General features: G+C 39.4%; 1 protein-coding gene across 1 annotated transcript in view; it reads right to left on the bottom strand.

The window, feature by feature from the left end:
• The window catches only part of sntg2 (syntrophin, gamma 2), a 73,104-nt gene that overhangs the window by 40,393 nt on the left and 6,736 nt on the right, over positions 1 to 25,975 (bottom strand). The window contains exons 3-8 of the mRNA XM_061082940.1: positions 6,512 to 6,649; positions 6,330 to 6,386; positions 6,191 to 6,248; positions 3,613 to 3,656; positions 1,598 to 1,639; positions 485 to 572 (exon numbers count right to left, since the gene is read on the bottom strand). Of these exons, the coding sequence (XP_060938923.1) occupies positions 485 to 572; positions 1,598 to 1,639; positions 3,613 to 3,656; positions 6,191 to 6,248; positions 6,330 to 6,386; positions 6,512 to 6,649 (427 nt within the window). The remainder of the gene's footprint in view (positions 1 to 484; positions 573 to 1,597; positions 1,640 to 3,612; positions 3,657 to 6,190; positions 6,249 to 6,329; positions 6,387 to 6,511; positions 6,650 to 25,975) is intronic.

The raw sequence follows: 25,975 nt of genomic DNA on the forward strand, positions 1-25,975 counted from the left end.
TTATAAACTCAAGATTGCACACATGAAGTCTGAAGCTATTTCAGCGAAAGAACTACGTATTCTTCCACTGCAGTAACAAGTAAAGGCATCCTACTTACTTTAATACCATCAAATTGCCAAATTGTCCACGTATTTCTATTTTTTTTCTTTCCAACCTCTTCAATTTCTCACCTCCCTCCCCTGCATATAATAATTTCTCACCTTTTATCGGCTCCACATGAAGAATTTCAGTCTCTGTTTAGATTTTCTTTAAGCCGCTGAGCTAAGTAGGAGCAGGAGGCTGCAGCTCTGACATTCCTGCTCATGTAAGGCTACTGAGCATCTCAATTTATTGAAATAAACACTCATCTACATAACAGCTTAGGAGCCTACATCGGAATCTCCTAGCAAAGGTTAATCATCAGGTATATTCTCAAAAAGAGTTTATTGCTTTATTTATAACAATTTAAATGTAAACATCGCATCAAAACAACCAAACTCTTACCGAGAGGCAGCTTTAGAAATGATGGCACTTCTCGCAGATAGCGAACAGTGATGGTGACCTCATCTCCTGCAGTACGCAGGAGGTGAACCTGACAGCAGGAGAGAGAGACTGTGAGTGATGCACTGAGATAAAATATAATCTCAGAAATGAAACAAGCCACACTGATGTCAAGTTGGTCGCCTCAAAACAAAATGTAACAGGAGATGAGTGAAGAATATGTAATCTGGAGTTGAAGCCTGGCTGAAGGGGGCTTCACTTATATCATCAAAGTTGGACGCTGAAGGCAGGCGTCACTCTCATGCGAGGGTGGCAGCAAAGTGACAGCCGACAACACAAAAATTAATTAAACTCTGATTATCTGATATGTATAAATATGTCCTGTTAGTCTCAAAGAGGTGTTCAAGTACAGCTGGGTTTAAAGGAAGACATACTAAATGTGTCTTCCAAGCATCCATGAAGACAGAGAGAAAATAAAATGGGGAATTGAATGAAACAACTTTCGGTCATTTCTACACTCCCTAATCACAGCACATCTGCACATGGTCTTCGACAATGTGTGTTAGCTGTTGTGACTTGAGCCTGAGCATCTGTAAGAGCTGAGAGTGTGACAGCCTGCCATTAAAAGCTCTGGATTGTGTTCTGAAGAAAAACTGCTCATTATGTGTTTTGACACTCTGAAAGAGAATACAGTGAACAGCTGTTTGGGTCTGCATGAGGAGACAGAGATGACAAACATGGGAAGGGAGTGTGTGTGTGTGTCTGTGTACGTGTGTGTGTTTGTTTGTGTGTGGGGCTACAGAAAACAAAAGGGAAACATTTCACAAGGCGAGGAAGCTAAATTCGAGAAAAACTGAGCCGCAAAAAATAAGTCCATGTTTCAACAATTCAGCTGAATATGATCACTCTCGATTCTTGTGCAGTGTTTGATAGTGATCAGCTCTTTTTCAATCTTTTCAAATTGTCACAGTGTGAACCAAGAGAAAAACAGCCTCATGTCAAGATGACAACTCATATTGTTGAGGTACACCTCAGAGTCGATAAATTCAGGGATTGGGTGGTGAACCAAGCTGAAGGATGGAGCAGGGTATTGCCTATTATTACAAATATACTCACAACTTCCTCATGGGTGCAGTGTTCTACATTTATGCCATTGACCTAAAGAAAGCAGAGAGAGAGGAAACGCAGGTAAGTACTTTTGTAGTGGAGAAAGTGTGTAATTTTGCAGCTCTATTGCAAGAGTAGCCCTTCTGGGGTATGACCGGGAACCCCTGGTGCCCTTTATCAGAGTCAGAGGGTCATAAATTGGCTTGATAGTATCATGGATGAATTGGGATGACCCTCTGTTAACCTTAATAAACAACCTAAGCGAGATGCAAAACACCCAAAAGCAAAGGAAAAGCAGACACAAGGAAATTCAGCACTGCCATAAAGAGATGCAAAACAACAGCAGTCACAAAACGACCAAGAAGAGACAGAAACGAACACAAAGAGATGAAAAAGGTTTAAAAAGAGGTCATGGCCACAAAGAGACACATCGACATTACTAAATGTTTGCAAAAACAGGTGCAAAACCATGCCTCTAAGGCTTAGTTCAGACCTGGTATTTGGAGAAGTGGTCAGCGTTAAGTCATCTGTTAAAACCTAACTTTAAAATATGTCCTGAACAGGGAAGGGAATCCCTACTACTCCCTTGCCCGTTCTATATGCAAATAGCAAATTATGAGTAAACAGATGTGTATAATGTCATTGTGTTTGTATGTTGTCAAAATCGAGCGGTAGAGAGAGAGGAATCAGGAGGGTCTGAATGTATCTCAGTGTTCTGCAGTGAAAAAGATTTGACCAATTTAAGAAAGTATTAATCACTATGCAGTGATGATGGCGATGGTATTGTGGCGGAGGCAAAAAATGTATCAAGGTATGGACACAGAGTAGAGTGAATTAATTTTGAAACTGTAGCGGGTCAGAGGACATCACCCCTGGGTAGGTGGTCCTTCATAATCTGGCCCAGGACACATTTTCATTACCACAGCAAAAAGAATGTGGATTAGTGACCCAGACCAGTTCTGAGTTTGGTTTGTGAAGATAGGATCTCAGGAAACACCTCAGACCTGTACTGAGCACAGACTACTTGTGAACGGATCAGTCAGGACAGACGTTAATACCATGTCTTGAACGGGGTATAATAGAAGAAGAAGAAAAAACACTGAGATGCAAAAACAGCCACATGGAGATTCATGATGATCACAGAGTATGTGTATCTAGACTCTTTTACTCCTGTTACATCTGTCCTGGGGCCCATGTCTCAAAATTCATCCTTATATTCCCTTTTAAAATATTTAAAGTTGTTTATTTGGCATTCAGTAAAATAAAGCTATTGTTAATGATTTTATTATGTTGTTATCACAAACAACCAGGGCATTGAGTTTGAGTCCAAAAATACTTCTTACTCATTTTACAACTGATTAAAAACTTCAAAAGTTTATTCAAATGAATGGATGAGCCCTCCCCTGGATCTGCTGTCTGTCTTCCCTAACGTATGGAAATAGATGCAATATTCTGCAGCTTGACAATTCGAATAACATTTCAAATAAATATGAAATATGAAACAATGGCGAGCCAATTGTGAGACCAAATGCAAATCATATCATAATGTAATTCATAAGAATTTCCAGTGTGATTCTTAATATTAATAATGCTTGGCAGTCCAATGAGACTGCTTGATATTCCAGATAAACAGCAGAGCCAATAAACCTGCCAGGTGGACTTAAATTCAATTTTTCAAAGATCAAATTAATATCTGGCAAATACTAGTAACATCTGGTTTTTTTTATGAATATAAAGAAAAAAAGCTTCTTATTTATTGGTGATGCTTTTTTGACGAATAAGATGATTGTCTCATTTAATTGAAATCTTGTGTCATGATTTAGTATATATGAACACTTTCAGTTCATTGTGACATTTACAGGTTTATTGGATTCAAATCACGCAGATAAAATAATATATTAAAAGGCAATTCATATCCTTCAATGACATAAAACGGAGTCGAAATTAAGATGCAAGAAGTCAACACTCTTGCCTGTGATCCAAATCAACCCTGCAGCAAATAAGTCATGAACTAATGTACCAACCTGTAACACAGCATCCCCGACGAACAGCTTCCCCGACTGATCGGCTGCAGGCGTCAATGGTCAAGTGTCAGAGGTTAATGAAAACATTAGAAAATAATTGCTCATTTCATAGATGGTAATGTGGTGAGAATAGCAATCACTGACTCTGTCCGACTAATCTCAGTTAACATCCTGCAACTCAGAGAAAGAACACAGGAAAGCATTCAATTTGAAATTAATAAGGAGAGGAGAAAACAGCTCTCAGCGTCAACTGGGATATAAGGACATTCTGAGAGGTCATCACTTCTTACATTTAATTGCCAACTGTTTCGTCTGCATGGTGTTTCTCTTAACATACGTAGTCCTTTGGAAGCTGACTCGCTGATCATGACCAACTGACTTAGTGGAAATACACAATACATAATACAATAACACAACCTTATTTTCCTTTTCTTTGAAATTTCTCATTCTGCAGTAGTTAGCCAGATCAAAAGAGCATATTAAAAAAATTTCACTACCAATAAGTGTAAAAAAAGAGTCCAGGTGCAGTCAGGACATGTTCAGGTGAGCTTGGCATCAAGACTTTTGTTGTCTGTTTGGGGGACGTGAAAATTAAATACAAATTAAAAAAGATATTACATAGCCTAGCATTTGCAACGCCAACTAACATACAAAAGAGATGTACCTCCTTCAGGGTCTGCATCTTTCATAGGTTGCATTTGAAGACCAATGCGGTACTACTAGACTGTCCCATCTTAAGGGACTACTTCAAATGTGACCAGCAAATTTTAATTTAATTTCCTCCCTGAGGAACAAAGGCTCCAACAGGTGAATCGTTCCCTGCCTGAATTATCCTTTAATTAATTATACTTCCGTTTTTCAAAGAGGTAATGGCGCTAGCAGGCTACTTGACGGTTAACATGTTAAAAAAACCAAGTGGCTAATTTCGCTAGGCCTCCGCAGTCTACGTGGCCTACAGCTAATGTCTCTTGTTACTATAACCTATACATAACCAGTAATGTGTAAACTTTAATTCTGGAATGTGAAGTAAAGTATGTACTGAAAAGATTTCATAGCAATACTTCCAGAAGACAGTGACGCTGACATGCTCACTAACTCTATGGAAATTGTCATTATACAAAAACCTGAAGGTTGTAGGTGGAAGTGAACAAGCTGCCATTAATGCAGCGGTCTTGTAAAGCGCTTGGAGTCAGGGAACTTTTTTCTTTTTTTCAAGCAAATTGCTTAAATTACACTTACTGTTCTATTTCCAGAAAAAGGGACCACTACATAGAGCGTCCCGATGAGTTCTCAACTAAGCTACATTCAATGTCTTACTGTTGGCCTCCAGGACTCTTGCTAGCTGGGGACTCTTTTCTGGCTTAGTTGAGTAACAAATTACACTAATTACCATACTTACACCATCATTCATGCATTACTAAAACAATTGAATTTGACTGTATTAGGTTTCATGGTTTATTGTTACACTTTGGATGTGTTAGGGTAAGTGTGTGTGGGCAGGAAGGTGACTCCGAGTCTACCCCCCCCCCTGCTGTACCACAGGATTAATCTGGGGAGCTGAGGGCTGTTAGCTGATTGATCCTCTGGTACAAAAGGGATATGCACACGCGAGACACGGAGATGCACATTAAAGAAAGACACGGAGACACTGAGAGACACCTAGCTGAGCTGAGATGCAAAGCTGAGACGCCAGCAGAAATTGCTCGCACGTTTAGGTTGAATTTTGAACTAATGTTTGCTCGGTGTTATGAATAAAAAGATGCTGGAAAGCAACCTGTTCGTCTCTGTCTGTGTGTGAGACACCCCGGTGGCATCCTGATTCTAGTCTTGCTGAGCGAGGCTAAACACATTCTGACTGCAGCCAAACACTGAACTCACAGACATTACCTCAGCCATTGAGGTTAGGTTTTCACCCCTGTCTGTTTGCACATTGGTTTCCATGAATTTTTTGTGTGAGCAAGATTACTTACAAAACTATTGGATGGATTAGAATGAAACTTGGTGGAAGGATGATGTATGGGTCAGGGAAGAAAATTGATTACAGCTTGAGTAATTTTTTCCACTTTCTTTAACATTGTAAGATAGGGAGTTTTTACCATTGAATGCTGAGAGAATAATCAGAGAATAATTCAAGAATCTTGATTTAAAAAATCTGATGTTTTGGTGACGAATATTTATGGGTTTGTACAATTTAGTGCAGATCCAAATAAAAGTTAGATCTCCTGAATGTAAATGTGGTTTGGGTGCTTGGTGCAGGCATGCACTCTCCTGAGTGCCACTCTATGATATACTGTTTATACTCTCACAAAGGTACAAGAGCCAAAGTCTATTTCTTCAGATACCTCTTCCTTTACATCATAACTAATTTATTTAAAAACATTTCTCTTTGATTGTGTCTTCAACTGATACTAAAAATTGTTTGATGCTCAAAAGTTCACAATTAATTTCTTTGTGTCACCTGTAGAATATCCATTGTCCACTCTTTCATTGACAGTTTCAATGTGCTTGACGACATTCAACACTGCATTGGAAACCTTTTCAAGTCCACATCAAAGTAGTGAGATAAGCACTTTCTTACCAACTTGATCTTTGAAAATCTTTGAAATGACCACGGGAACGTTGTGCTCTGCACCTCCCTGAAAAGCAGGAAGAAAAAGATGAGCGGGGGTCTCTTCGTTTCAACTTCAGCTTCTGCATAATCAAACGTATCTGCTTACTTTGATGCTTAAACCCAGACCGCCGGTCGCTTGTCTTCGCAGTACAACAGTTCTGTGCTTTAGAAAGTGGGAGTTTCTTATTGGCAAGAGGATATTGTGAACACTGAAAACTATTCTCTACTATTCTCTAGTAACATAGCATTAATTACAATGGAAAGTCTCGAGCCCTCGGGCGCACTTACGTTTAATTGGGATTCACGTCCACTTGTGCAAACCACATCCAGCTTCTGTATGGTTAATACCTCTTTGGTCAGTTTCAGGCAGACATCATAGGTATTGTTGGTCTCCTCATTGTACAGCAAAGCAATTCCAGATTTTGTCTGTTGGAATTGAGAAGAGCATTGACATTTTGCCAAGCAGAGCAATTATGTACACAATGAACATTTTAATCCTCTTTTCTCACTGTGTCATTTGTGTATGCCAGTCTGCTGGTCGACTTTGGGTTAATTGGTTTTGCTTGACATTGTTAAACTGTGTATCTTTGTGTGAGAGAGTAAAAAAGATTGCAGGCCATCAATTTCAAATCGTAACGTTACAAAAAACAGGATACACAAATTTCCAGGATATTATATGACAACTTAACTTTAAAGTAAAAATATGGCAATGTCACACTTAAGGTTAAGACCATGTCTGTGTGGGTGACGGATCCACATATACTTAATAAACCTTTGCAGCACAATCCCACCCTCACATTTAATGCATTTTCTCTGATTTGGAAACACCAAATGAAAAGAGTCAAACCCTCGAGCTGCTGTAATGAAATACAAACAGCCTGAACTTTTTTTTGTCTAGAGATTAAGTGGCAGATTGATTAGGTGCTTTCAATGCCGTGAGCCACATTTCAGATAGTAAGGCTCAGTGGTTCTCAATCTTTTGTCTGAAATACCCCACAACCCTATAAAATGAGCTCAAGAATCCCTTTATTCCAAACATGTTCATTTGAAATGAATTTTAATTGGATTCAGAGTATTTATACTGTTTGACATGGAGCAGCAGAAGCTAAAATTTTTCATCTATTTGGCAGTTTCTCATAGAAATACAGTTTTTTACTATTTTTCATAAGAGCAGCATCTAGTGTTTATTTGCTCAGGTTAGGCTGAGGCCATCCTGTGCCATCGGCCTAACATAGCTTGCACTTTATTTATTTATGACAATCCAAAAAATACAGATCTACAACCAGTGTGTGAACCTATGGTGTCTTTATTAACACAACTGAATTAAGACCAATCAGAATCTCTATATCCGCTCATGCTAGGAGTCGGGCAGCGACTGCCATATCCCAGCATATCAGCAGTCACCATGAGCATATTAGCATTAGCAAGATTCAGCTGTTAGCGCTGTGAGAAGTTACAGTCTCACAGAGCACGGCCACAGAGGAACTTTCCTACTGGAATTTTCCTCAGGAACTAAGACCACGGTCTTAATAAAATTTCAGGAAAAAGCTTTTACCCCTAAGTCCCTACTCAGGGGCACTACTTCATGAAAATACAGGAACAATTGGGGATGGGGCTTGCAGCACTGAAGATTCAATAGTTCCTAAAATCTGTTTTCTGGGGTGTTTTTATCGGTTTTTGTTGCTTATGTTTGTCTCTTTTTCAATCCACAATGGCACAAGTTGTAGAGTTGCTCAATTTCGCACCATCATTTGCGAATAGTCTTCTGCATCACCAACATTGGTAGCTGGTAGCTGCAGCCGTCGATTATTCATACATCATCAGGCTAATTTGCCTAATATGCACTGGTCTTTAGACAAATGTGGAAATGCATGCAAACAATGGTGTGCACGAATCATTGAATTGCTTGTAAATGGTTCCCGAGACTAACGCCTGGGTGTGATGGCTGCATCTCTGCTCTGCCATGTCTCACAGGGTTGTATTGATCACATTAGCGTTGGGGTGATGGACAATTCTATCACGAAGTTGAGGTTTTACCCAGTTTGAGTCTACAGATGTCGGATGACGCTGTGTGTGAGTGTGTGAGTGTCGGTGTGTGCCTGCACATCAGCATGACAGACTGAGGAAGAGAGTGAGCGGAGTCAGGGCGAGCTGAATCTATTGAATTCAATTATTAAAAGTATCGACCATTTTGTGGTGATCAGTGTTGATATTGACATTTAAACTATAACGGGTCAGAGACATCAGCTGAGTCGGTGTCTGTGTGTCACTGTGTAAGTGTGTGTGTCTCTGCGTGTGTGTCTGTGAGTAAAGTCTATCGATGTTTCACTGCATACGTCATCTTCTTCCGGTCTTACTATAACAATAAAAACCTTGTTAAATCACACGGATGGATTGAAACAACTGTAACGCAAGAGTGCTTTTACTTTAATATGGGTACAAGAAGTGTTGCAAATATTTATGACATATTAGGCAGACAATGATACTGTGGGGAAAGATTTTTACTCCCTATGAGCAGTGCAGCACAGAGAAACTGGGTGAGACTCGGACACTCTAGAAGAGCAGGGTGGCTCACTCAGGCAGTGTGTCCATTCTAACCTGATAATATGGACACAAAAATGTTGCAAGATTTTCCACGACACACTTGTGGCCCGGGCATAAGAGTTCCAGAAAAGAGAACTCCCTAAGACCCTAGTTTGATATATGTTACTACTACTTGGCAGAATGACCATTGCTTATTAAATCTAATGGATGTGCATGTAAAATAAGGTTAATAGAAAACATATTAACTTCAAAACTCAATGGAGCCTGATGTACCATTTTATTCTTATCTTTAAGAATAATTGCTTCAGTCCATTTACGTGTGAAAACAAGAAAAAACACAGCAGTAAGTCACAATCCTATCTGTCATGTCTAATATATCATACAGACAAACAATTACTGCCCCCACCCAATTCCCTTGATGATGCTATACTGAAGGGGTGAGTTACATTATTTTTCCGGGATTCATCAAACCCCAGCCACAAGAGTCAATAAGATTGATGGATGATGTGACATAAACAAATGAAAGGACAACAGTTCATATTTGATGGAAAAGCAATTACCATTCCAACCAAAGATACTTGACTGAGAAAACAGCTTCATACGAAAAGAGTGGACACAATAACTGGAGCCCTGCTGAATGTAACACTACAAGCAATTGCCTCTAAAGGTTATCTGCATGTTTCAACAAGGTCTTACCTGGCAATTGTAACCATTTTACTCATCCATGGCTTGGGTATTACTACTGGTCTATTATTGTCCAAAGGACAAATACGTCAACCTCATTTCACAAAGAGGAATTACTTTTCATACATGCAAATGCACAATGAAGATTATTCTAATATAATTCCATTTTAATTTAAGGGTATGAAACACATTTCATTACAAGAAAAAGGTATCTTCTCCCCACAGGCCATCACTCTGATGAACAACCAGTCTACAGTGTCAGGAAAAATCCGTCGACATAATATCTGTTCCAAAACCCCCAATGTATTTATTATTTATTATACTTGTCCTCAATTCAGGTTTACACGTACAAATTCCCAACAATATAAATATATACACGGAATATATACACTGTACATTATTCAAATGCACTACCGTGATGTACCTTCTGTATTTATATGCATCCTGCTTATAATGATCCTTTGCACTCTGCACCATATGATTCACCAAATACATGTAAGTAACTTGTATGTTATCGATCCATTTCTGTTTGAGCGTCTTTGCACCACTGCACTATTGTCTTCTGCTCACAATTCGTAATTAGTTTTCTTGTCCCTCCTTGCACATTATATTTCCTGTTGCACATAGTAGTCACGCTTATTTTGCAAGATTCTAGTAGTCTGTTGTGAATTGTTTGTGTATTTTTTTAAGTACATTGAGTGCAGCTACACCGGAGTCAAATTCTTAGTATGGGGACTCATACATGGCAATAAAGCTGAATCTGTTTCTAAAAAGGGGAATACTTGTAATTGAAATCATTAAAGTACAGTTGTGTTAAATACTTTTCAGGTAAGCTATTTAAGAGAGGGATCTTTAGAGGGACAAAAATACAAATGTTACTGGTTTGCTGACAATATCTTGGTTTGAGTAGAATCGCAGAAGACTCCCCCTTTCAGAGACAACGTAGTCTTGAGTGGTCGGACAGGTGAAAAGGTGACAATCAGTGAGTGGGTGAGTAAGGTCAACCAGTTCTCTCTTATGAGGGTTGGGCTCCGTTCCCACAAAGAAGACAAGGTGTAAATTAAACTTAAAGCTTCATCTTACAGCTTTAAGGAAATATATGGTGGATACGTTCAGGGGAAAAAAAAACAAGAGGAAACATTTAATGGTAACACAAATCAGTATACTGGCTGTGATCACAGTGGGAAACTGTTTCACCTGCCATTACACCCAACACCTGAGGCATGAAGTCTTTATGGGCTTATTGAATGACTGAATTATCTTTACTTACAATGCTGTTTTTACAGCAAATCCATCTCAACAACACAGTGCAAACACATACATACACAGACAATGTTGTCAAACTAACAGGACTCTGTCATATGCTATTAATAATTTCACTTAAAAATGTCTTTGAATGCTGCAACATGCAATTTTTCCACTAGATGTCACTAAATTCAACACACCGTACCTTTAAAACTATGGAACATGTGACACATTTGGTATGTCAACTCCAGTGAGTAAATACCTATATACGAGTGAGTATGTTAATGAATGAGTGTTCTCCTCTTCAACACGTCTGTGTTTGAAATCTGTGATACACTAAAAGAAATTTAAAACAAATTTTCTAAAACAAATATATGCACTAAAACCTGTACGTCTTTTTTAAGAATACCAATAACAATGACTGATTATTTTAAATGAGGCCCCAATTTTCTTAAATCAAACCTGCTTACTGCAATTACATTTTGTGAGGCTAATTTAATAAATAATTAAATGCAAACCCAAGGACTGCACCATGGACACATTTTATTTGGATACTACTGAAGCGATGGTTACAAAGAGAATGAGAAACTACATAGTTTATTTGTGTACTAACATATCTAAAAAAAGAACTCATTGCGACAAACTCTTAAAATCAAACTTGAATTAATTATTTTGGGCCTTAACAATACACATGCCAAATGTGAAGCCAATAAGATTAACTGTTGTCAAGATATGCGAGCAACGTACAGACAGACTTCTGTTAATAGTGAATAGATTAACAGTGAGCGTCAATGCTGACTAGCTTCTCATTCCCAAGAGAAACACAATAGGTCATCAAAGATTTTTAAAGGGACGGATGCTATACATTTCTTTGTGTAACAGTCCGATGAAGGAGAAAGCCTTTTATGAACATTTATAGGCTTACACGGCACATGTTCCAGTCCAGTAAAGATGCTAGTATATCTCAGAATCTGTCTTCAGACGTCAGTCAACGCTGCAATGGAAATCCCAGCCAAAAGGTATAAAACCTCCACATGTATTTTCAATGTACAATAGCATTTGTATAATTCAGAAGATCTGTGGCTCTCTTGAAAACTTTTCAACTGGGCTGGGCAATTGTTCACACCCCAGTCTACTGATGCTGGTTCTTTTGTAATGCTTTTAACCACTTGGCTCGATGTATAGCCTACAATACTGGACTAATCTTATGGGTACCTCCCCATTTAAAGACCTAAAACAATTCATTACCCATGGGTTGATCCTAAAGTTGATTTGAATGCAGTCGTGGGTGTTTTGGATTCCTCTGGTGAAGATGGATTAGTTTCATATTTTCAATTAGCGATTGGGCCCTCAAGAAAGAAATCTTTCATGTGAGAAAATGTGTGGGAAGTGGGAAGTGATGTCCCCAAATAAGGTAGCAGCTCTCATGCTTATCATTTATCGGCCTTGTGCCTCTGCCAACTTGTTCATGTGTGACTGCGCAACTACGGGGTCGTCCTGCAACCTCATCTCATTTGTATAGACAGAAAACAATAGAGGGGATAAAAGCAGCCTGGTGGGACACCTGTACACAAAACAATCTCGTTAGACACCACACGCTGGTTGCATATTCTCTTTAGGCAGTCTGTCATAAAGTCTTTCATCCAGAGGAGAAAACAACACCTTCAACATTCACATCACACAGCCCCTGCAGACACAAATGTATTTGTAATGTATTCAAAGCTGAATTGAGTTAAAATCTCGTGACAGCCTATCGCATTCATTGTGCTGACTGTGGACAAATTGTGTCCTCTTCTCCCTTGAAACCCTTACAGCCACACTGTGGGAGGTGAGGCAGTAAACCTAATGCATTTCAGTACAATGGCACAACAATATATCCTGTTTTTGTGAGGATTCACTTGTCCTTTTTTGTGGTTTTGTATGTTGTCCCCCTAAGACTGTATATTATTCTTTGAAGCTGTATTTGTCTTTAATGTGTGGATCAATCGTATTTTCTAAAAGATGATAAGCTATTGAAAAGAAAAAAGAAAATGTTTTGGAGACCATGAAAACATCAGGCACATCTGGCTTGTTTGTTAATTAATCATGGGTGTGATTTGGTTCTAACTATTGATTGGAGGCATGACTGCTCCTCAAAAGTGGAGCCAATGTAGCTTGATGTCCCCCTAGAGGGTGGCTGCAGTATATGTCATAAATGCACCTCTATCATGTTAGTGGATGGAATATGGACCAAACAAAAAATAAAATAACATACACATTAAATAATTTATTTTCAAAGACGGTTTCTGTCCTTTTATGTAGCATTTATCGAACAGCTCTAAGAACAAGAGCTCATCCTTCCAGTAAGTTTGGTTGGGGCTTAAACGGCATGACTGACAGCTGAGACTGACTATTGATAGCATTACATTGCATATTGCAATTTGACACTGTTCTACTGTTTTTCGTTTTGCATTTTACATTTCACTTTTTACCTTACTTTTTATATCTTTTATCTTTTATATCTTTTTATTTTAAATATTGTTTTTTTATTGTTTTTCTTATGTGTGTTGTATTTATTGTGTTTTGATGTTTCTATGTTAAGTGTATGCACCAATAACCAGAGCAAATTCCAGGTAGGTGTAAACCTACTTGGCAATAATAACCTTCTGATTCTGATTCTGATTGGTCAGAAGCGTGTAGCTCTGGCTTGGGCTCTGACTCCAAATGCGCAATACTGCAGCATACATATCTGGGCGTTTGGCTTATGTTTTGGATGCTGGGATGAAGTGGTGACGCGCAACCCGTCTGTTTATGCAGTTTTAGGGAATACCATGAACCAATGACAGTCCCATCTTCCACCCACATTATTAGACAGATGCAGTTGCACCTTGGCTGGCCACTATTATAATCGTGGATTTTCCCAGTAATAAGAGAGAACACTTCTCTGCAGATGCTTTCACGGATGCATTCACCCAGTTATGCTGTTTTTCGATCACATATCATTAAAACACTGTGGACTCAGGGACAATTTTAGGACATTTCTCAATGCCAGCTGGAGGAGCCAGGAATTGAATCCACTGACCTTGTTGATGGTCGACCCGTTCTACCTACCTAGCCAAAACTGCCACCTGTGTGTGTTACAAGCTGAATGTAAGTGTGTTGTACATCTTCCTATGCATATACTGTTATTATAAGTGTCCTTATAGGTGGCTATAAGTGGCCATTGATCAAAGACCAGGTTTTTGTCGGTCATTGCACCAACAATGTGCCTGACCACACCTCGGGCACTTCCTATGGGTACAGTGGATAAGAAAATGAAAACTGCATCAGTCTTGCCCCCACCTTGCGCTGTGTGTAAGCTTTGAAAAGTATTTACATATGAAACAATAACAAACTGATCTCTGACTGTTAAATATACTCACTGGCAGTCATGCTTTAAAAACCAGAATAGGACTTCTGAAAACAGCTGTTTTACTTCATCAGTTGAATCTCTCAGAGAGAGTCACCTTCACACATTCACCTTGACAGATCCAATACAGGACCCCATTCAGGCCAGATGCAAATTATACACTTGAGTCCACACTAGAAGTGGATACATGGAAAACTCACTTTTACATCTGTCGATTAAATGAGGATCGCTTTCAATCTTTTTAGGTTGTATGTTTGGTGGAGAATACTACTTAAGGCTTTCACAACACACTTTGTCACTGCTCGTGATATTTATTTACCCTGTCATGACTCTCTTTTTTGTTTTGCAGTCGGTAAAACAATTTCTTCCCAACTGGGCGGGGGTTCAACCTGAGATAAAGCTGCAATTTCATATAGATTTCATAAGGTCTAGAAATCTGCGATTCACACCAAGTGAGCAACATAAATTATGAAAGACTGCAAGTACAAACGATTTTCAAAGAGCATCTCCGCCTTATTGGATCAAAAAACATATGTAACAATTCCGATGTTCACATCATCAAATTAGAGGCATTTCCCTTATTTAAGACCATTTAAAGGTTTTGTTTGTAGTTCCGTCTCTCTTAAGTTGAATGCATTTAAATCTCAGCAGGGGTTTGTGAATGAGTTAACGAACAGACAGAACTTCAACCCTGGAGATTACTGAACTCAGGAGTAAGTAGAGGCTGACACATATTTGATGTATGAAGCTTCTCCTTGTGTACACGTTGCCCACACTCAGTCCACCATGAATTGCATTGCAATTTGACATGACAGTTAGTGATTAGACAGATCGGTCACACTAGCTCGGGGAGTGTTTATGAACAAGTCACCAGTGGAGGTCACATTGGTTGTTTGCCCGAGGAGAAGTATGTGTGTCTTTTTGTTGATGCGACGAATGTGTCTCAATTACCCAGAGAGCAGGCACAGATAAATTAAATATGATATGAAGGACATCTTAAGTTTGTCCTCTTTATTATACCCTAAAAGTTGTCCATCCATCATTCAGCACAGCAGTTGGCTTCACCGCCAAAGGTCAACACAAAGCTGGAGTCAAATGTAGCAGTTTGAGCTTTCGACACACACACCCAGAAACCATGTAGTCATTGACTGCACCACACAGACATCAGAGCCTCACATAACAAGCACTTACTGCAGTTTCACCTGGCAACTAACACCACAGGACAGCATCATGTCCTCATCATGGGCTCTGAGTGACAACAGCTGCTTTGGGTCAGTGAAGGCTCAAGTATCCCAGAATTAGATTGGTTATAAAGAGAAAGAGAAAACTATTCTGCTCCCAAAGCATTCTGGATTCTTACTCGGTTTCAGGCTCCTACCCTTAAGTGAAAAACAACACTGTTCTTTAGTAGAACAATGAAGCATTCGAGAATGGGTCAATAGTTGATAACGACTCTGGAATAATTATCAACACAGTCTGCTGGTCTACACACTGTGATTTACATGGACATCAATATTCTCATATTAACCAGATTAAATATAGCAAAGTCTGAATAAGACTATGCTATAGTTAATATATACATATTAGAAAATAATATTATTATACTATTATCTAATAATATACTCTATATCTATCTATATAGCACTTTTCTTAACAATTTAACAAAGTGTTTGACAAGTAGTAAAAACAAAAAAACAAAAAAAAAAAACAAAGTTGACTAAAAGGACATTGGCCATATAAGAGATAAAGCACTAAAAAGCCGTTCCCAGCTGCTTGATGGTGCATGCCCAAAGTTTTAAGTGTGAACAAGTTTGAAAAATAAGTTAAACATTGTGCAAAATTGGAAAGAAAACACTCAAAAGGGTAAATGGAGCATTTAACTGTTTTAAAGGGGACATATTATGAAAATTCCACTTATGTAGTGCTTCTACACGTTAATTTGGGTTCTGGCATGTCTACTGACACAAAAACTCTGGAAAAAAACCCTCCCACGGTCCGATATGAGTGAGAATGAGCTTCTGTATCCTTCTCGCATCACAAGCGAAATGGGAGTCTCTCTTACATGGCCTTGCCCCCCGCCCCCCCCATGCTCATTATAGATACGATATTTACCAAAGCACTTCACTTCGTTTTTGCAAACCTCGGATACACCTGGAATAGCTAGCTAGAAGCATGAAGCAAATGAAGCCCTCAGGATGTGCTGTGGATGGTTGCACAGATCCGGACAGATCTGTACATAGCGTCCCAGCCTCAGAAGACACAGACAAAATGGATTGAATTCATATTTGAAGGCAATGTCCCGGAAAAAATTGTCAAAAGTCCATTGGTGTGCGCCCCGGTAGGACACGCCTGTCTGAGTGTCGCTTTTCCATCACTTGGAGACGCCCGTTTCTCTGCCGTGTCTCCGCTTGAATATTTGAATATGATATAAGTTGTAAATGATGCAGGGAGACCGGACATGTCCAAGGAACAGCTGGACCGAGGAACAAGTTCCCAGCTCTATTATTGATTTTTTTAGGATTTTTTCTTTAACGACCCCCTAATTTTTCACTAATTTTAGAGCCTTTTTATAGGGTCCTCCCATGATACCTTTTTTTCGTTTTATGAGATGTTGTATCAGGGAAAATATAAGAAGAGTACTTCAAATGGCCATGTATTGTTGAACATTAATATATTTTGATGAGAAGTATTCTCATCAAACTAATGTAACTAATTTGACGTAGTGTTCAATGGTTCAATGGGAATATTAATGAAACATTCTATAAGCAACTTGTGTTAACATCATAGTCGCTGCTATGTCTTAATAAGAATAAGGTCAATAGTCAGATTATTGGTGTCCATGTAAACATGGTTACTGTGCTCAGCTGACCACATTACATGGAAGTTCTGTTCTGCCAGAGCAAACATCCCAAGCACCAACAGTCCTTCTATTTTACAACAGGAAGCAAAAAGGAAACAAGATTTGAGAGAAGCATCAGTATGTTTGAAATAGTAGCACCTCTAAATTGTGTGAGAGCAGCTGCAAACCGTCTCCACCACCATCTGAGCTGTTGGAAGTGTTTGTACCGAGGGATCACAGCAGTGGCACCACTGGGAAGGCTGAAGCACGCTTTTCAGTGTTGAAAGTAATGAATCAGAGAGAGCTTACTTGGTTTAGCACAACTGAATCAGAAAAACATGAGGAACCGGAGCACCAGGATGCATGTTCTCCAGCAGGAAATTGTCTGTTATGAGTATTCTAGTTGAATATTTCAGAAAGAACCAAATCCCCTGTTTGGTCAACAGTATATGAAACACACAGCTCAAACATACAGACTAGTTTTACCAAATTTTTTTTGCACAATAACGTAATCTTGTAGCCTGCCTTAAAGAAGCAGGACTGGGCTTCACAGCATTTTGTCAAATCCAAATACTTTTGAATGCCTTATCAAATCTAATTAGGATTTTTCCACTTTCATTGAAGAAAAAGTTTTAAATAATTAAAACTCAAAGATTCAATTAAATCTCGTTACGTAAAGTTGCACTGTTTAGAAAAACATTCAGAATAAATGCACAAAACAACACTAGTGGCTTAGAAAAATACCAAAATTACAAAATACTGCATAGTCTACAATGCCCATACCTTACAGGCTTGAACAAAGGATAAGGCGTTATTTGTTGTTTACTTTAAAATGGAAGAACACATCCTTAATGGCGACCTTTTGTTAACCACTGGATACAAAACATGAGTCATACATGCATGTGCTGTGCACACACTGAGATGTCACATACAGAAGATCTTAATCAATTCTACAAAAAGAGCATAATGGCAGAACATCTTTCATCATTATTAATTTACAGCATCAACTGAGAAAAGATAATTTAATGTGTCTGACAAGCTGTAAATTAAAGGGCACTAATGCACTCAGAGAGTGTATACCTCCACTAAGTGTGACTCTAGGGTGGGCGAAATGCTAAAATGTTCCAATAGCCCACTGTTAGCACAACAACCGCCAATTGAGGATATATTTGTGCAAGTGCATGTGGGGGTGCATGCGCATTGGCGCACACTAGTACCAGCGAATGCAATTATGGAAAAAAATATGACCACTTGTGATTATATCTCACTTCCCCACCCAGTGGCAAATATACAGGACCTTCCTTTCTTTTGGTTAAGACCAAATTATGTTGTTTTTACTCAGTCTGAGTTTACAGGTGTGTCAGATGACAGTGTTTGTGTGTGTGTCTCTGTGTGTGTGTGTGTGTCAAAGTGTGTGTGTCAAAGGGTCAGTGAGAGAGTTAGAGCTGAGGTGAGGGAGCGGAGTGAGAAGAGGCTGAATAAATGAATGAAATCACACATCTATGAAGAAAGATGTGACCATTAAAGTCAAGTTTCAATCATCATGTGGTGATGAATCAGTGTTGATTTTGTGGTGGTAGCAACAAACCAATCCATGTATGGTCACTGAGAAGCTTAAAATACATTTAAGCTGCAGCGGGTCAGACACGTCAGCTGTCTGCGTGTCAGTTTGAGGAAACAGAGTCAAGATGGAGTGAATGAATGGATATTAATATAATAAGTGACACTTTGCAGGTTCATTTAATGCAGTTCACTGAGTTCTCCAGGAGGCAGATCATCATATCAGCCAATCTCTGATCGACTATCTCTTCAACATAAGCATGCAGCAGTTAAGGCTCCATTATGCTTCTCCGTGTCCGTGGCGCGCGGGGGGACGCACGGATCCCACGGACTCTTTTTGATTTTTGCTTTTCCAACGACTGTACGTCTGAAAACAATTCACCGCCAAACAGTAGGTGGCGCAACGGAAGACGAGCTTCGAGAAGCCTACCTCAATGTGCGTAGAAGAAGTCCACGTGTGTCTATTTTCCTGCTCCCGGCTGTCCTCACACACACTGAAAGATGGCAACTAACAGAACCCAATTAAGTGACACCCCAGCTTCCACACACAGTCAGCAGGGACTCCCGATACTAACTACTAGTGTTAGCTTCTAACCTGACGGTGTTTGAGAAACAGTGTCATGATAGAAGTAGAATTAAATTCATGACAGCGGGTTTTTGCGCTGTTACCACCGCAGTTAGCATGGTGGCTATCCCGCTAGCGCCGTAATGACAGGGCGTTATATCCGTATGTGACCGTACACACATGTCGTTAGTGCTCTAACCAGCCACTGTCAGCCAGACAACTCCGCTGGCTAAACACACTTGTCACATTAATCGTAGTTGTGTTTGGGTTTATTGTGATTTAGGGAAAGAAACAGGAAGTCTGTGGTCTGGAAATGATGTCGTTCCGAACCCTGTCGTTAGCGAACCAATCACAGCTAAGGGCTGTCCGTAGGCTCTCCGATATGCCCACGGAAAGTTAGAAAAATCAGAGGTGCACAAAAAGCTCCTCGAGGCGCTCGGAGTGGGCGTTTCTCTGTCCGTTTCAGTCTGTGTCAGTAAAAACGGAGAAGCATATATCAGCCTTTTAAAGGCCGTGGTTGTGCAGTCCACAAACCGAGTGATTGTGGAGAGCCTCATGAAGCAATCAGTGAGTCTGGAGTGGGGCGTAAACAGTGTGGAAGACGTCACACACAGTTGCCGGGAATGTAAACAACAGCCAAGAGGACATATTTGGTTCAATAAATCCACCGCCTCTTCTCTCTCTGCTCTCCTGTTATTCCTATTGTTCCAAACTTAGAAGGTGTTGATGGGATCCGTGGCAACGTCCTGTAGCCACGTCTCTGTGGAGCACAGCACATCAGTCCCACTGATAACTCCCTAGGGCTGCTGAGTTGTCCATGCAAACTGTCCAGTGATCTCCTTGTTGTCTGGAACGCAGACAACAGGGCGACAATATAATCAAGATATAAACTAAGAAAGCAGGCAGGGGCAACTGCAACTGGCAGTTGAGGCACGAACAAAAAAATAATATTCTGACTTACTCTACTTTGTTTAGTCAAATCTGGCAGGATAAAGTAGATCAGGCTTTCTCTGATGCAGTACACACGGCATACTAGAGGTGAGGAAATTTGTCAATTCTTAGGTGCATCACAATGCAGACGTGGCCGACTCTGCATTGATGTAGAGAAATAATAGATTCATGTTCCGGGTAAATTTTTTTACCAATGTCCAGCCACTGCATGATTATAATCATCGTTGCTTCAGGATCAGGACAGACACAAATGAAAGGTCCGGACGTCTTTTACCCTGTCAGGTTCTCCTGTCTGACTGTTCTCCCTCCACGCTGCCGCTCTCTGACACTAATCAGTTATTAGGACCTGAACATTGCTTTGTGTTTGTTGATTCGCTTTAGAGTTTCTGAGGCTCGCATTTAAACACATGTGCACTGTGCGCATGTAGTTCATCAAAACAAGATGCACGTAGCCAGGGCATCAGGGTTCAAGTGACCGGAACAACTTGGATTCATTAACGGACATCATCGATTAATAACTAAAATACATGTGGTTATCAGTTTTTGTTATGACTGAGACAAACAGACACACATTCAGGCAGATTATCACACACACTGTGGAGTTTTTCTCAGAATATCTTGTGGACCAGCAGAGTAATGCAGATACAGTAAAGGCTTAAGATGCAGCACACAAGTCTAAACGGACTGAATGTCAAATCAATGTGGAGAGCACTGACTGTAATCAGCACACTTGTGATAACAGTAACACAAATACTTTTTTAAAGCACAAATCATGAGGCTAGTGATCATTGCATACCTCTAGGAGTCACACAGTGATTGCAAAAAACCCATCATTTTAGAAATAAAATTCTTTGATGCATCGATAATCGTTTTATCATCAAATCGTAGCCCTCTGAATCAAAATCAAATTGTTAGAATCTGCCATATTTTGGCTTCATTTACGGACTGTGGAGCTAACAGTTAGCATATCACCAACAGACCATGTCACACATTTTGTGCAGAGCAGTTAACACCAAGCTAGGGTTGGTAAGCCTGGGAAAGCTAACAAGAGCATCCTACACTTTATGAATCTGATAATCCAATCAATTCCCCACAGCCCTCTCATCAAAGCTATGCCCCCAAAACACATGAACGTGTACTGCCTAGCAACAACTGGGAGCCGAATTTCAGGTGGGCAAGCAGGTAGGTTAATGACAGTCACGTTTGCCAACCAATCATTTCATTCAATCTGAATAACAAATTGGATGTGCTTAGTCCTGCAAGGGCTTATCAGACATTAATTGATGGCTACTGGGACCCAAAGAGGATTTCAGCAAAACAAATTACCAACCCTGCCATTAATGGTGTGACCCTGGTAGTGGATGAATTCATTTATGGAAATTAGTGGAGCCAAAGTCAAACAGCAACTTGAGGATCTGTTTCAGGAGTAAGTAAAGTAAAACTCATCTGTCACTACATTTGTATATCCAGCTGTGGAACAGAGCCTATTTCCCAACAGCGTAGCAGCTTGATGTGTTTAGATAAGGATGTTAGTTTTTGTGCCATCATTCCACCTGAGTATCTTAACAACCCTGACATTTCAGCCAATTCAAACCACTCCGGTTTGATATGGAAATATTTGACATTTGAGTTTACTTTGGTTGGAGTGGGGGAAAACTTTCCAGACACAGATAACCTTGAAAAGCACCGCAGCTGTCAAGTGACACACACTTACTAGTGACACACAGACATCGCCAGCAGCAAGGGCTTAGTGCCACACTCTCCAGATGCACACTCTCTTTTTTCATCCTGATCAATCACATAACGTCTGGAAAACGTCCACCCGGCGAACGTTTTCTACCCTTAATCCACTTACAGCCCTCCCCACTGAATCACCCTTTAGTTCCATCAGTTCAGTTTAACATTAACAAACCCCTCATCATGGATTTCATACAGTTTCAACCATTATTCATGGGTTTTGATCAGTGGAACTGTCTCTGGGCCATAACCACACTTCACTCCCAATTTTGTCTCTGGCTACAGGCCAGACTACAATAAAAGCTCATCCATCCGAACCTAGAGGTTGTTAATGAGTATGACATATTGAAAGGCCTGAAAAATCCAACCAGCTCCCAGATCCTGATTGGCCTAAATCGTTTAACCATATACAGCAACAAGAAATAACTACTAATGTGCCAATTAATTTCCCAGTTCTTTTTATACTGATGGTCTCATTATGCTCAGACTCAGACATGTTGCAGTCACCGCAGCTCTACAACATGTTTTTTTTCCAGATGGGAAACGGCTGAGCAGTGTGTATGTCAAGTACCGGATAATGCTTGCAGGTGTCACAATTACTACTTGTGTCAAGCCGAGCACTTTAAAGGTCTTTGCATTTGAAAATCCTCCTGAGCTTTAGCAGAAAGCATAAAAAGCAAAACCCAGAATTCAGCGTGTGTCTTCATTTTGTGGTCAATTAAATCTACCCGGAGATTATGTCAGCAGTGAAATGGCCACAGATGTAAATGGTAAATGGTTTATATTATAGTGCTTCTCTAGTCTTGATGACACTACAGTTCACCAATTCACACACACATTTGTGCATCTATTAGCAGCAGTTTTTTTTCCCATGAGGCGCAATTCGGGGTTCAGCATCTTGCCCAAGGACACTTCGGCATGCAGATGGGGAAGACTGGGACATAACTGCCGACCTACTGGTTAATTTTCATTACAGTTTCTTTTTCATCATTAATTATCAAAAATAAATTATTTGAGAGCTTCAACTTGCAGCTGCATTTGCTATATGCATTACAACTATCAGAAATGGATAGGTAAAGGTCTTATTTTCTTTATTTAGTTTTTTGCAACACTGGTTAAACAGACAGGTCTGGCTTCCACAGCAAAAGTGTACGCAACCATATTTTGCAAATTGTGAGCTATAGCATTTTTGCCAGTATGCACATTTCAAAGTTGCAAACATGCAAGTTTGAGAAATCCAATACTAAACTATTGCAAAGTTACCTTCAGTTTGCAAAAAACAACAAACAATGCTGCACATCATCCATCACGCATCATCTTAAACGAGACAACTTTGATAATTTCTTTGGCTGTAGCATGCTGCTGATTAATAATTACTTTTACTAGAAATATTTTCACCCCTGTCAATCAAGATTATCCCTTACCTCAGAGTGGCAGCAATACAAAGGTTGAGCAGCTCTTCACATGCAGATACACCACGACAACTGTGGCTTTTTAAAGGACTGCATAAGGAAACAGTCGGCAGTCATCTAATTTACAGTGATGGATTATGCTCGTCAATGGAGCAGCATGTTTCTCATTTGTTTTTGAATATGTTTCTACCAGCAGCAGCCCATGACTCCGGGCTTATCTGCAGCAGGACAGTGGAACAGTAAATATAGATTCACCTATTAATAACTAACATGTCATACAGCACGTTTATTTTATTTATTACAATTAACCAAAGTGCAAAAACAACAAGTATTTAGTGAAATTATGTGCCAGACTATTTCTTGGCTGGGTGCAGTGACTGCCAATGAGAGCACACATTGTTGCTTTTGCACTTGCTCTTTGTACAGATCAAACAAATGTTATGTGTTAATTTCTGCTTCCAGTTTTCTTGCTATGCTAAGTTGGCCAGCTGCGGGCCGTAGCCACATATTTAGCCTGCAGCCATCAGGGTGTTATCAATCTTGTCATCTAACTGTTGGCAAGAGAGCAAATTACTGTTTTCCTAAAATGTCAAACCTCGACTTCAAAGCAAATAATGTATTATGGGTATTTCAAAGTTTCTCAGTATTAGAAAAAGTTGTTTTATATGTTCACCAACATTTGAGCGATACACATTTGAACACATAGACTACAAATCCAGCTACTTGGCATTTAATGCTATGTAATGATGTGTTTGATGTTTCTTTGTCACATATCCTGCTTTGAATTACACATTTACTCAATAACTGTAGATTGATTACCTCACATGCTTTAGGTAAATAATTCCCCTATGTGTCAGTAAATCCACTGTATGCATTACCACGCTGTGAGTCAATATCCTGCAAGGTCAGAACACTGTAGCTATGGATGGAGCTCTCCTCTTATACTCAGCTCCCCTAGAGATGTGGTATGGTACATCTCCCGCAGTGCGCCTTGTTCAATCTTCCACTCAGAGCGGCTCTGTTGGGAATCAAAACCACTTGATGTATTTCCTCGCTATTGTATATTCATTGTTTGAATAGGCTTATCTCACAGAGCTTTACTGCTCAAATATCAGCACGGTGGACGGTGTCCATCTAACATGAGATTTTTGAATGTGGTTTGGTAAATGTGAAAGAAAAACTACATGAAGGGAATTAGTCTAAAAGAAATAACTAAAAATAACTATTATATTTTCTTGAAACACTAATGCACATGTTTTTCTCTTTCACTTTCATACAATACAGACAATTTATTAAGGAATGCAATATGCAGTAATAGGAGCCTGCACTGAGTGAGTAATAGGTGCTCTTACATTGGCACTATGGGGGGGTAGTTTGGGTGAAGGTAGATTTTAAGGATTTACTCTGGGATTGTTTATTCTTCCAAACATAATTTATTCCCATTTCAATGACATATTTACACGTAGACACCAGTGTTGTGGTGCATTTCAAAATATAGTTGTTTGAAGTTATAAGTGTCCACAACGATCGAGTATCAGCTGCTAGAGGGACAAGGTAGGCTTCTTTATATCTCACTTAAAAATGAATTGGGACATTAAAATGCATAAGTTTCTTGCTTTGAATCTAAATAAAAATGCTAATGAAGGGCTGTGGGTATTAATAATGCAGAGGATGAGTTTTGCTTTATTTACTAGGGAAACATTTCAAGGAGGGTTCTAGATAGTGACAGCACTATTTGTGACACTACATATCCTCTTGACATTTAAAAAATTAAAACACCACCTAATTAAGACTTTAATGAGTCAGTTGAATAATGGAGTTTGACTGTGCACAATTCTCTATTATATGTATTTGCACTTCCTACAGAGACTAATTATAAGCTTAAAACAGACTAATTTATGATGTAACAGTGGAGTCTGCCCTTTGGCCCCTTACACAACGCTCATTGGTTCCTCCTGCCGTTAGCTCTTATGCCATCAGTAGATTAACATAGTTAAGTCCCGATCCACCGCCCAGGAAATGAAATATGTATAAACAACTATTCAGTACACTATTACTAAAAATTTTAAACAGCATATATAGGCAATGCTTTAAGGCATGAAACAACATGTGTACTTTAGCTGCATTAAATAAAACAGTTCAAATTGAATATTGCCTTTTGTTAAGAAACTGAGAATCAGTTTTACAATAAAAAGCCTAGTTGTTTTTGTCTCCTTTCCAATTACCTGAGTAGCTCCAGGACAATGAAAAGCAAGAGAGAATAGGGCACATGTTCATGTTCCAACAGGAGGTAAGAATGATTTGAGTTCCTGAATACAAGAGCATTGACTTTCACACCTCACTGTGGTATAATTATGCTTCTACAGCTCTTGCTAAGAGAAGCCCTGAGGCTTGTGACCACAGGGGCCTAGACGTTTTATATATTAATGTTACTTATCTTTATGCCTTTAAAACGGGGGCAGCCAATGTTTGATTGTCTTATAATCATATTGAACCCTCTCTATTTATTCCCAATTGTTGTGATCTAAGTTTTGGATTGTTTTTGCTGCATTTGTGTCCACTGTCGCTGGATGCAACAGACATGATGATGTCATTTTTGACACTAGGTGTCAAGTTGGAGTTGGCAGTGTGCAACAACCTGTAAGAAAGTCTGTAAGTATGTGGCAGCACATTTCTGATATCATCAATAAACAAAAAACATAAATCCAGCTCAGCTCTTATCCTGGCACTTACTCCATAGTAAGTTTCAAATGCAAAATGAATTGTCCCTGTGCACTTAGTTGAATAATGTGGGAAAAGCCATTTATTTGTGGACCTTATTTGTCTC

This window comes from Limanda limanda, chromosome 12 (genome assembly GCF_963576545.1).
Source record: "Limanda limanda chromosome 12, fLimLim1.1, whole genome shotgun sequence".
Lineage (NCBI taxonomy): Eukaryota > Metazoa > Chordata > Actinopteri > Pleuronectiformes > Pleuronectidae > Limanda > Limanda limanda.